Source organism: Trachurus trachurus (genome assembly GCF_905171665.1).
Source record: "Trachurus trachurus genome assembly, chromosome: 4".
In the NCBI taxonomy this organism is placed as follows: Eukaryota; Metazoa; Chordata; class Actinopteri; order Carangiformes; family Carangidae; genus Trachurus; species Trachurus trachurus.
The window spans coordinates 25,839,395-25,852,101 of record NC_139898.1 but is presented as its reverse complement, the minus strand read 5'-3'; the positions used below and the strand labels follow the sequence as shown (position 1 = coordinate 25,852,101).

The following is a 12,707-nucleotide window of genomic DNA, read 5'->3' as shown; positions in this document are numbered from 1 at the left end:
TGATGCCACTCACTGAGTCGTCAGCTTGAGTTGTTATTGCGTGAGAAAGAGAGAGGGAGTGTGGGAGTTGTGTGAGCTGCGTGTAAGAGACAGATGAAGAAACTGAATTTTCGGAAGCATTTTTTAACCAGTTCAGCCATCAGTGGATGAAATGAGGAGAAATAAGGATGTTCTTTTGTGTTTGTGAGTCATTTTATGGCACATCCAGTGAGTCATGCAACAGAAAGACAGTTAAATGTAATGTGGACTGCACATTATAGCACTTCTCTAGTCTTATTGACCTCTCTAAGTGCTTTATACTAACCAGCAACATTCACCCATTCACACACCAATGCTTGTTTTTTTTTTACTTTAGACACGTGTGAGTGATGCATGAGGAGCTATGTTGGGTTGCTGGAAGTCAAACCGCTGATCCTCAGATTATTTGTCCAGTTACAAATTATAGCACTTCTCTAGTCTTATTGACTAATATTTCCACATTAGTTTTCATTCACCATTGTAAAAGATAATATAGTACAATTCTGATGCTGTTTTATTAAAAAATGTAGGTGTCCTTATAACCCAATGGTGTCTAGGGCCGGACCAATATGGATTTTTGGGGGGCAATGTCATTATAGATTATAAGATAGATATAAATTGAAAGGAGAACATTTTACTCTTCTACTTACTTTACTTTTATTGTCAAAAGTTGTTGTGTGGGGCAAGCAGCATATAACAATAATATCATTTGAAATGTGCCTGTTACATTATTCATTTACTCTAGGCCAGCAAAGCATTTCACTTCTGCAGGATAAATAGCACCAGGACATCATCAAGTAAAAACCAAGTCATATTCCCTGCAAAATAAAGTGTTAATGTGAACGTCTGTTGACGATTATTCTCAAAGGGCTTTTTATTAATTAAAGGATAGTTAATCGGTCGGGCCCTAATGGTGACTACCCCTCCGGTTTGATGATCAGTGAGGATCAGTGAACAGTGGCGATAGTTCACACACTCACACTCACAAACTAGTTGGTAAAAGTCAGAAAGTTCCCGACACAGAGGAAATTTACAAACTGCCTTTGGACCCAAAGTCTTAAGTCTTTTCCTTTCCGCTCTTGTTGCATTCTCCTGTCTCTTGTTCCCTCCCTCTCGTCTACAGTAGACTGCGGGCTTAACCACTGTGCCAAGAGTAGTTTGTGCCACACTTGACAGTTTGAGCACACACTTTTCAAAATGGGTTTAAAGCAGTGGTCAGATTTTCCCCATTGTCAAAAGATTTTGCCATGGGACTCGAGATGTAGTGGAACACTGTCAAACCACATCTCAGAAGTTTTTCCTGTGGTTTTAGGCTTTTAATGGATCAGCCAGTAACATTTTATTCTGCCTGCCTGAAGGAATATTCCTAATATTAGTACACCACAAACACTTTGTATCTATATATGTATCATCTGTATCAAGATCAAACTGTCACAACTAAAATGCAGGTGTACTAAAAACAGATACAAAATTCTGTCAGAAGCAGAAAATTCAACAGCTTCTCATAGAGACTTGACTTGTGCAGCGATTCAGGGGTTGCAGCCTTCAGAAAACTGAACTGATATTTCAAGGCTGTTGGTTTTTTTAACAGTTGTACAGTTACAGTAGCTGTTGAACTGAGCCGAAACCCAATACTTGAACATGTAATCGTCAGGCTCTCTGTTTGTTTGGGTCGTTTCTTCCATTTTATTTCAAGCTTGGGTGTACAATGAAGCTGCTTGAGGGAATCAACCCTGTGGATCCCAAAAAAGAAGAAGCTGATAATTGCATGTAGGTGTAGTAGATGAACTGCTGAAACATCAACGCCTCCAGATGATGCAGGACAGAGCCACTGGTCCTTCACCTCAGAAATAATGAAGCCATACAGTATATTTAAATTACTTGTCATGAGAAATGGTGACTTCTTGGCTTTGGACACAAGTTGTTGACAAGATATTGTGTTCCCTTCTCTTCATTATCATCTAGCAGAGTCTGTATGTCTTAACGAGCACGGCTGACGAAGACATGTGTGTCCACTCTCACACATAACATTATTATAATTACCTCATTCAGTGTGGATCCATTCACTCTGGCTGTATATAAAGACGTCCCATCAGCTGCAGAGTTCTTTATTAATTTCTGACCTTTCTTGCTGTCTTAATGTTGATTTTTTTTCTCCTCTACCTTGCATATCTCCACAACATACACATTTACATTGGTGCAAATCAAACCAAAGCCCCCACAGAGCCTGATTGCAATTCCCCTGCCTGTATTTATCTTTTCACCACATTATCTTAATTGGCTAATGGAGGAGAGCAGCCCTGAACTGGCAGCACAGATTAAAATATATCTAGGGGACCATGTTCTTGTTAAGGAAGCAGACTGTTGCTCTGCTGGGATCTAGTGAGGAGAGATAATACTGCACTTTTTGATGACATATCTAATACCATAGCTGGAAGAAAACAGTGACTCAGCTTTTTTTTTTTTGTCCCTTGGAGGACATATTGCTGCAACATCAGTGATGAGGGATAAGAGATGTCTTGGAAAAAGTGAGTTAGGGGGATTGATGAAAGAGAAGCTGGATCTATCTCTGTCCTTATTATACATACTTCAAAATGTTCTTACTTTCTTTTATCATCCTGTCATACTCGCTCTCCTCTCCTTCCCCTCCGCCCACCTCACCCCTCCCTCCTGCTGTCATTTGATCTGTTGATGCCTTTTTCCTCTTTCTTCCTCTCTTAATTACGTCCTTTTTGCTCCTCATCTCTCTACGGCTCTACCTGTATCCGTCACATTTACTTTAGCCTGTTATTCCTCAGCTTCCCCTCTCTCTCTCTCTCTCTCTCTTTCTCTTTTCCTCTCTCTCTCTCTCTCTGTCTGTCTGTCTCTCAGCAGGTGAAATTGATGGTTACAAACCCAGTAGTCAGAGGAAAATGATTGGATCCAAACAGTAGTAGAAATGTAATATTTTCTCCCTGTGCAGTAGCCCATAGTAGAGCGTGGCTGAGGAAGACTATTGAGGCATGGTCGGCTCTGTGGGTGTGTGTGAGTGTGTGTGTGTGTGTGTGTGTGTGTGTGTAGCCCAACTTTGACTCTTCTTTAAATGCTTTACGTGGCACATTTCTGCTTTACTGGACAGTGGGGAGTGAAGAGTGACATGACAGATAAGAGAGAGAAGTGAAGATGAAGGAGAGGAGCTGGAAAATTTGATGCGTGGGTGTTGGTGGGAATACAAGATAGACAGGCAGGCCGACAGACAGACAGACAGACAGACAAATCAAAGTAAAATTATAGGAGTCCAGATTGATGAATGATGCAGATATTTTGGAGTATGTCTGCAGGCATGCACACAAATGAAGCCAATGTTTGTGTACGTGCACCAAAAAAGGAAAGTCGACCTTGTAGAATGCACGAGAATTATTCAGATGCTTGAGTCATGCTTCACCTTCAGCTTCCTGAAAAATGCGCCGCAGGTAACTAATGTGCCAGCCAGCATCATGCGCTGTACATACCTGAGAACGAGAACCCACACTCTGGCACTAAAAATAGAACGATGTGTCATTTCTAGTTGTTGGGCTACCTTATTCACAACATTTGCGTGCTTTGTTATATTTGAAACAGCAGGACAGATGCTCTCACACACATTGAAAGACAACGCTTTTAAATGGATGTTTTCCCCCCTTTTCCGCCCGTCTGTGCTTTTAGTTTGTACCAACTCACGTAGTCTATGTGCCACTTTCCTGCAGTCAGTGTATAATGGTATGAATAATTGAGTGAATAACATTATGTTGTGCCAAAAACGTGTGCGCCTTTGTGTGTGCGGAGAATATATTATGATGCTAACATCATCAAAAATACATGCTCTTAGGACTTAAATAGTACAAATGCAAAAACAAGACCTCGGTTAACTGACATTATGTTCTCTCCTGGGAATAAGAATCAACAATCAACTCGTCTTAGTAGACAACAATATGTGTAGGCTGTTAACAATGCTGCAGTCAAAAGTCACAGGGGAGGAGATTTGACGGAGATTAAATTGCAGCTTTTTAATAGTGCAGATAACAGATGAGGTTTCTGCGTCTTCATCAGTTTCCAAACAGACAAAGACATGAGGTAAATACACATACAGCAAACCTGGAATAGACGTACAATTGTCATTAATACATACAGCTAGTTGAATTTAATTTACTACACTGGGTAATGGTGGTCAGGGTCGGTATGACCTCTAATGTCATCATCAGGAAACTGTATTGTACATGTTATAAGAAAGAGGGCAAACTTTTATACATCATATATCATACAAACTTTTCTAATAAGGCTACAATAATTTTGACATTGTTGTGTAGTGCTGCGTTGGTAACACATACTGTAAGAGCACATACAGATACAGGCATGACAGGTATGTAGGTTGACCTTCCAGATACCGGTTTGTGGGATGTGGTACAATTTGTATGTCATTATCAAGATCAGCAAATGTTTCCTTGTCACATATACACCACCACAGTGTTGCATTTATGATTGACAGCACCGTAAATTACCCACGTGCACTAGGGAACGGGTTGAGAATGATATAGTAGGTTAATGGCTGTCAAGCGTCTCCAGCCCTCCCACTCCCCTCCTGAGCTTTGTGGCCTCCCTCTCCCATCTTGACAATGTCAGGTAGTAAATAAACGGCAGAAAATGTTCTTCAGGAGACGTCCTTATACATTATTGTGACATTAATGTCTGTCCCGCTCCATCAGGAAAGAGTCCGTACCTGATGTTCACCAACCGCCACGAGATCCGTCGCATTGACCTGCTGAAGAACGAATACACGCAAGTGGTTCCCACACTGAAGAACGCCGTGGCCCTGGATGTGGACGTTTCAACCAACAAGATGTTCTGGTGCGACTTGTATCATCAGAAAATATACAGGTAAAGGCATGCACACGGACACACAATGCAATGCACAGTACGTATTATTTTCAGTGATGTGTCGAAGGGCAATGAAAACCATGAATGGACTTTTAGGAGTTTAAATAACCTCGTCCTAGTTCTTCCGCCATTCTGTCATCCTCTGTCTCCTAAATCCATCCGTCTTGTCTGCTTCAACCTGGCACACCTTCTGGTAGCGAGACAGACACACCTGGGGGCTGTACGCGTGTCAGTGCATGTGTGTGCATGTGTGCGTGTGAGAGAAAGTGTGTGTCAGTCACACCTGGAGGGCTGCGTCATCAGTCTGACAGTAAAAGGTGGAACTGTTTGTCCTTCACAGACACATCTGCACGCACATACACATTCATACTCCATTAAACAAACTGTAGATGTGTGTGTTTGTCTGTGTGTGTGTGTGTGTGTGTGTGTGTGTGTGTGTGTGTGTGTGTGTGTGTGTGTGTGTGTGTGTGTGTGTGTGTGTGTGTGTGTGTGTGTGTGTGTGTGTGTGTGTGTGTGTGTGTCACCCTGGTGGCTGGCAGGTAGTGGGAGGGACCTTCTATCATCTCAGCTGAGCCATATGCTCCCTCTAATTTCACTGCGTCAATAATCACCACCATTACTCATCTTCACGCACGCACATCTACACACTGGTGCGTGCACACGCTCCTACACAAACTCAGACACACAGTCAAGGGCTTTTGATAGAGATAGAACAAGCAGACTAATTTGTCATGATAGACTCTACTTTTGAAGCAGCAGATGAACAAACACACACAAACGCACACACACAGTCTCATTAAATTGCTAGCAACAAGCAAAATTTGTACAATTTAATCGTCTTTGGTTGTTTTGTTTGGTGTGTTTGCCTCCTTTTTCATCTTTTAAAGGCAAAATATTCTTATACATCCAAAACATTAATGTTTACCATCATCAACCCAGTGTAAATATGTTCCTAATTGCATGTTACTCTTAGTGATGTTTGTTTACCCCAATTAGAAAGATGATCAACATACTGTAGCACAGCCTGGTTGGCAGGATTAAGGAGAGTGCAGTCCTTTTACTACACATTTAACTAACGACCAAGGTCACAACAGTAAAAATGGCCACAACCAGGAGTGACTGTGACACATCTTTGCAGTTGTTGTGAAGCATTTTACAGCTCTTAATCTCTTCAATTCGTTGACCTTTAAGTGCTTCAGCAAATTGCTTCGGCATCCAGTGTGTTTACTGAAAAATTGTCCGTCACTACTGATTGGTCAGGGCAATCTGTAGTGTCATCAGCTACCAGGAGCGCAATGTCAAGCCGTATCATTTCATAAGAAACAAAATAGCAGCAATATAGTGAGACTTCTGCCTTTTTTCATCAAAAAATATATCCAGTTTCTATATTAACACTGTAAAAGTATCAACAGAGAAGTGCACACAGTCTGTATTCAGGAGTTAAGTCTTTAAACGAGCAGCCAGGATTTCTGTATCTTTGTGATGTCACAATGAAACAGTCACTGTTCCTCGCCAAACCAAACCTGTCCCGACCTTGGTGGATTAGGGGTCTGAGAGTTTACCTGAAATCTCATACGTATTTTTTTATTGGATCACTTATTAGAAAACATTCAGCAAACCAGATGAGACGCTCTGAGCTTCCTCTCTCCTAATTGGCTCATCAATCTGTTGTTTCTGAGGCTCCAGAGAGAAGCCCAAGAGAGGAGATATAAACTACACTGAAATATTTTGCTACTTAAAACCACTAATATTCCTAATCTTTTTATGGATAGGGGAAATAAAACACTGGGAAAATGCAAAATATGGGAGTTTTAATTTTCAGGTGAACATTGTGTCATCATTTCCAGCACAGGATTTTCTTTTCCCTTTACCTCACTATTTCTTGATTTCATCCTGTATATATAATGTTTCATGAATGCTTGATTGCTTCCAGATATTTAGTTTTAAGAAACTAGATACTCTAAATTTAATGCTGATGACATGATTGATCACAGCTCCCAGCCAGGCGTCTCATTTCCAGGTGAAGTAGTTTCCCCTCTCTGATACAGGTGCATGTTATCAGAGAGAAATAGTGGAGTGGATTTAAAGGTAATTCCTCCTCATTGTCCATCACTGTGACAGTGTGGATTTTTTCCAGGCTAATTCATAGTGATTAGCATGTTACGGGTCGATGACTTGTTAACTTCGCCTCATGATGGAGATGTCTGTTGCAAACAATGATACAGCCAATTAAAGATGCAATCTGCTCAGTGTTCTTGGACTCATCAGTCTTTGTCTTATTCCTCGGTGCAGCCTGCCCCTTAGACATCCCTGCAACCTGCTCATCCCAGCATATGTACACATTTTTAACTAAAAATAACTTTATATTGAATAATACCAAGAGTTTAGTCAAATATTGGAGTAATTACAGTACAAAGAGGATGCTCAAATAGATTCTAGCATGTGTCAAAGTAAAAAAAAACATGCTGTTACAGTGTGTTGTTTGTTTGTGATTGCCCAGTGATGAGAGATTTCGTCCATGTTCATTCACTGTGCTCCCTCATTTTCATTTCCCCCCCCCGAGTGAGAGACAGGTGTTAAATCCGTGTTATAGACCCTGGGACACGAGAAAGCAGCCTTGGATTATCTATCACAACAAGGCACCAGCAGGCTAACTTTTCCCCCATTGATGAAGACGTCTGGTGTGGCAAACAGTAATTAACAACGCAATCTGTTTCCAAGTCTCTGACTCATCCTCTTCTACCTCATCCCTCAATCCAACGACTTCACCATCCTCCACTTTTTAGTTGTACTAAGCTGCTTCTCCCATCCATACGTCTCATCTTTATATCCTCATACGCTTTGCTGACATGTGATGACGGGGTGTAAAATGGGGATGTTGTGTTTCGCAGCCTTTTAACAGGGTTGTCTCGTATTGTCTCGCTTTTATGTAAAGAGAACAATAATGTGCTACAGTATGTCTGCAAATGTGTCACACTAGTAAGGGAGTTGAGGGAGCAAGGGAGAAGGGAAAAGCAAAAAAAGAAAAGGGGATAGAGGAATGGGCAGAGAGTGAGTGGGAAAGTGGAGGAAAATGAAAGAAATTGAAAAGCACAAGAAAGGGACAGACACAGATGGGGAGAGTGACAAGAGCAGAGGAAGCGACAGGTTGTTTTGTAAGCTGCTGATGGATAAAGACAGACTCATTCTCTCTGGGAGGTGGTGTTTGGTGGGAGAAGTGAGGTTGTTATAGAAGTGTCAGGTTTGGGTGCCCCTGACACAGCATTATCTAGAGTAAAGAATACCTGTTAACCACCATGTCCAACTATCTGAGGCGTGAAGTGAACTGAAATCTTTCCTCACAAGAAAAAGGAAATCAGAGTGGACAACAACAAATCTAGCAAGCGTGTCTTTCTCTCGTTTTTTTTTCCTGCCTGTTTCTAAATGACTGGGTTGATGATTTCTGCATCGCTGACCGACACACCTCCTCTCTCCTCCACCACCGTCCGCCAGCGCTTACATCAACAAGGCCAGTGACTCATCGCAGCAGGTGGCGCTCATCGACTCGCTCCACTCCCCCGAGGGCCTGGCAGTCGACTGGGTCCATAAGAACATCTACTGGACCGACTCGGGCAACAAGAGCATCTCCGTCGCCACGGGTGACGGCCGGAAGAGGAAAGTGTTGATAGACAGCGAGCTGAGCGAGCCGCGGGCCATCACTGTGGATCCACACCAGGGGTGAGTGGGAGAAGTTAAAGGGCGGAGGGATAATTTTTTGTAAAGAGGACAAAAATAGATGAAAAGGCAGCAAAGGATGTAGTTGAACAGGCCTGTGGCTGTGTTTGTCATTCCCTGAATTTGGTAAATGTTATTAAGTAGAAAAGAAACTTGTGTCTAAAGGTAAACCTAAAATATTTTTACTACATCATAATAAAACTATCTGTAGTGCTGCAGCCATCTGTTAGATTAAGCAGCTTAACGATTATTTGCAGATACAATGTGACTCTGTGGCTCTATCTACTTCCCTCTCTTTGTCTTTGACGATTCGAGTTCCCCAAAGGACTCTTTTCACAACTCTACAAACCTAGACTAGCATGAAATACATGCAAATGAAGCCAGGCTTTCACAGGTTTCTCATGGACACACACACACTCATTTGAAAATGGTCCAAGTTTACAGTACCTGCCATACTGCAGGGCTTGTTTCAGAAGTAAAACTATTTGATTTTGGAGAGAGAAATGAGATAGAGACGGAGTCAAACAGCCTGTTCCTATTCCAATGTGTGAAAGAATTAAGTGGATTCAGTCACACACAGTAGAATTGTTCATATTTAACTTATCCGCACATCTTCCCACAGGTTTATGTACTGGTCGGACTGGGGAGGTCAGGCCAAGATTGAGAAAGCAGGGATGAATGGAGTGGACCGACAAGTGTTGGTGTCTGAACACATCGAGTGGCCCAATGGAATCACTCTGGGTAAGAAATATGAAGAGCTCATTGAACAGAGCAGACAAGACCATTCTGTGATACCAGGATAGAAACATCAGTCAATACTGGGAGCAGTCTTAAAAGCAACTTTTTTAATGCTTAAATTGCTTTTAGAGAGAAGGGGGAGAAAAAAAAAAGACTAAATTCAAGACGGGGAAAGAGACAACACCGACAGAAACAGAGAGAGACAAACAGCAAGAGTTCAGAGAAGAAAACAGTCTGGGCGTGTTGCAACCCCTGAGTAGCTCTCATTGTTATAGCTCAGTTTGTGTCTGGCTCTCATCAATCAAGCCAGCGAACACGGGCCTCTGAATTAATAAGCCAGACGCTATGTGCCGTCGATACCTCCCATCATCCCTTTCAACTCCCTGCGCGGCACCAGCCAATTTCTCTCAGCTGCCCTTGCCTGCGGAGAAAGAGAGGCACACACTCGCCACACTCTGTGGAATTGAGGTGTCGCCGCATCTGTATGAAAACAAATTATTTTTTAGAGTAAGGAGAATGAGAGAGTTGCACTATAATGCTGCGGGAGAATGGGGGGGGGGGTGGATTATTTTTTGCTCCGGACATTGATTTCATATGGAGCAGAAAACAGAGCAGGTGATTGTCTGAGTCAGGGGAGGAGAAGTTGTGAAAGAAAATTGTTCTGTGGTTTTTCAGTTGCTCTTTAACACTCACTCAGCTGACTCGCCTGCAGCATGTCATCCAACGTCTGCTGTTGAACACCATATTAGGAAAATATATTAACTAATGCCAGTGTTGTTATTGCATGTGATGTTGACAATGCTGATGATCACTTACTGTAAGCTCTCTTGATGGTTGAAATGGCTGAAATGGTCAGCAGAAGAAAAAAAAAGTCACATATTACATTAGTATTGATTTTGGAAACCACCAATGACAGCATGATTAATTTCTAGCTTCAAAGATGTTCCATATTCATGTTGTTTCGTACGTTAAGACATTTAATTTTTCAAATCCCACAACAGAGGGTTCACGTTGTACTGTGCAGAGATACATTTTTAATTAAAAATATGGTCATTTGAAAGAGAGAGAAGATATTTGGAGGGGAAATCTGTAATACATATGTATGCAGGTGTTTATGAGACTTTATAAAAGCAGAGATATACTGGGACTATGTCCTCTGATGTCAGATACAGTGCAGTCTACATTTTCTAACTAACCACGGCACTACTCTGTAGCCCCTTAGCAAAGGCACAGAAATGATGCAGTCCCAATATAAACAGTACTGGGCACTGATACAAGGAGAGTGAATTGTAAAACATTGACTTTACCCTTTAAAATAACTCCAGCAAGACTAATCAATTTGCTCAAGGGCACATATATTTTTCCCAGCAAGGAAGTCAACCGACAATATTACAATCACATCTGTGTTTTCTCAGCGCAGGGTCTCAGCCGTCATGTCAGGGAAGATTGATGGTGTAGCTACTGGGCCATTACATTCATACACCTCTCACCCCAGGCCTTTTCTCTCTGAATGACCTCTCTCTCTCCATTTGTCTCTCTCTTTCCTTCTTTCGTTTTTTTTTTCTTCTAAATTTCTTCACAGACTTGTCCAACAGGCGTCTGTACTGGGTCGACTCCAAGCTGCACCTGCTGTCCAGTGTGGATCTGAACGGAGACAACCGCAAAGTGCTGCTGTCCTCCCATCACCACCTGGGACACCCGTTTGCCCTCACTGTGTTTGAGGTATGTTCGTGTTGAGATTAAAATGCAGCCACAGTTACAGTTAGCAGTGCAGTGGATGCTACTGGGCCGGGCTTCGGTCTCTCAGTGTGCTGTTAATTTGTTTATACAGGCAGAAACTAACTTTAAAGTACCGCACCATGTTTTTATGCCACCACGCCGGCCGGAGGCATCTTCTTATCAGGGCTTCTCTCCGTATGTCCATCTGTCCCGTTCTCATGAACACGATATGTCAGTAAAACCTTGAGGGAATTTCATCATATTTGGCATAAAACATTCAAAGATGAACTAATTAGATTTTGTCGGTCAAAGGTAAAGGTCTCACAAACCAGGCACTTTGCCTTGTCAACACGATATCTCAGAAACCTTTCAAGAGAATCCCTTCATTTTTGATACAATTGTCCATGTGGACTCGAGTATGAACTAATTACATTTTGGTGACCAGAGGTTAAAGTTCAAGGTCACTGTGACCTCACAAAACATGTTTTTCTGGCCGTCACTCCAACGTCTACAATAATACAGGCATGTCAAAACTGTGCCTCAAAGGACCGCATGGCTGCAGGTTTTTATTCCAACCCAACAAGCGCACACAGTTTTACCAATCAACTGTCACATGGTCCATTGTGGCTTAGTTTGGACATGCTTGGTCTAATAGAATATAAAATGAAGTGAAGACATTTTACATCCAAATTGTCAAAGCACCCTGTTTGATAATGTCATCGTTCTACACTGTGACAAAGAAAACACACTGCGACTGTATTTCCTGAGTCATACAACCACAGGGTGTTAATTCTAGTTTTTGTATTGGCCCATTAAATACTAATCGCTGACATTAGTTCATAAGTGTTGTCTGTTTTCCAGACTGTTTTTCTACCTTCTACCTTCTGGGCAGCAGTTTGCAGCTTACAAGATGTTGTAGTAGACAAATCAATGTAATAGACACTGTGATTCATCAGATAGGTGATACATAATTTGTTTTTTTCGCCATATCAACATAATCATCATGTGGTGACAAAGTTTAGATAAGAAACTGTTTTTGAACACTCATTTTTTTGAGGGTGTTTTTTCTCCTGTTGGGAATGAAGACTGGACTAAAACAATTAAATGATACAGCACCACAAGTGTTTTTGCTTTATAAAAACACAATAGAAATGACCTTAGATCAAGCAAATATCAAAAGTAAAAAATAAATACGGTAATGAATACATAATGCAACTTGTTTTCAGGATAAGAGGGTAAAATTAATTTCACTAAGCTTGCTTTAACAACTTTAATGAAGCTGTACTTAGACGAAAAAGAAAACAAGGGAATAATAACCTTGTAATATTATTATTATTGTGCCATTATATCATTATTTTAAACTTGGCATGGATTTCTCTATCTGAAAGGCAAATAAGATGCAAATGTCCTTATTTGAGCTCCAAAAGATACTCTAGATTCACAGAAGAACATTTCTGTATACTCAAGTGGGACACACATCCCATTCCCATCCTGGTTGTCTATTTATAGATTCTCAGCGAGCCAAGTTTAAGCAGCAGACGTGAGGTGTTGGTTTTATTGTCCTATTTCTTTTAGCCATAGTTGTTCATGCAGCAGGGATTTTTATATGTGTATTAATATGTGTG

The 12,707-nt window shown here is 41.4% G+C and overlaps 1 protein-coding gene across 1 annotated transcript in view; it reads left to right on the top strand.

Annotated features, from left to right (window-relative positions):
- Positions 1-12,707, top strand: part of lrp8 (low density lipoprotein receptor-related protein 8, apolipoprotein e receptor) — a 181,690-nt gene that overhangs the window by 142,441 nt on the left and 26,542 nt on the right. The window contains exons 10-13 of the mRNA XM_083969399.1: positions 4,740-4,911; positions 8,404-8,628; positions 9,248-9,366; positions 10,946-11,085. Coding sequence (XP_083825525.1) covers positions 4,740-4,911; positions 8,404-8,628; positions 9,248-9,366; positions 10,946-11,085 — 656 coding nt within the window. The remainder of the gene's footprint in view (positions 1-4,739; positions 4,912-8,403; positions 8,629-9,247; positions 9,367-10,945; positions 11,086-12,707) is intronic.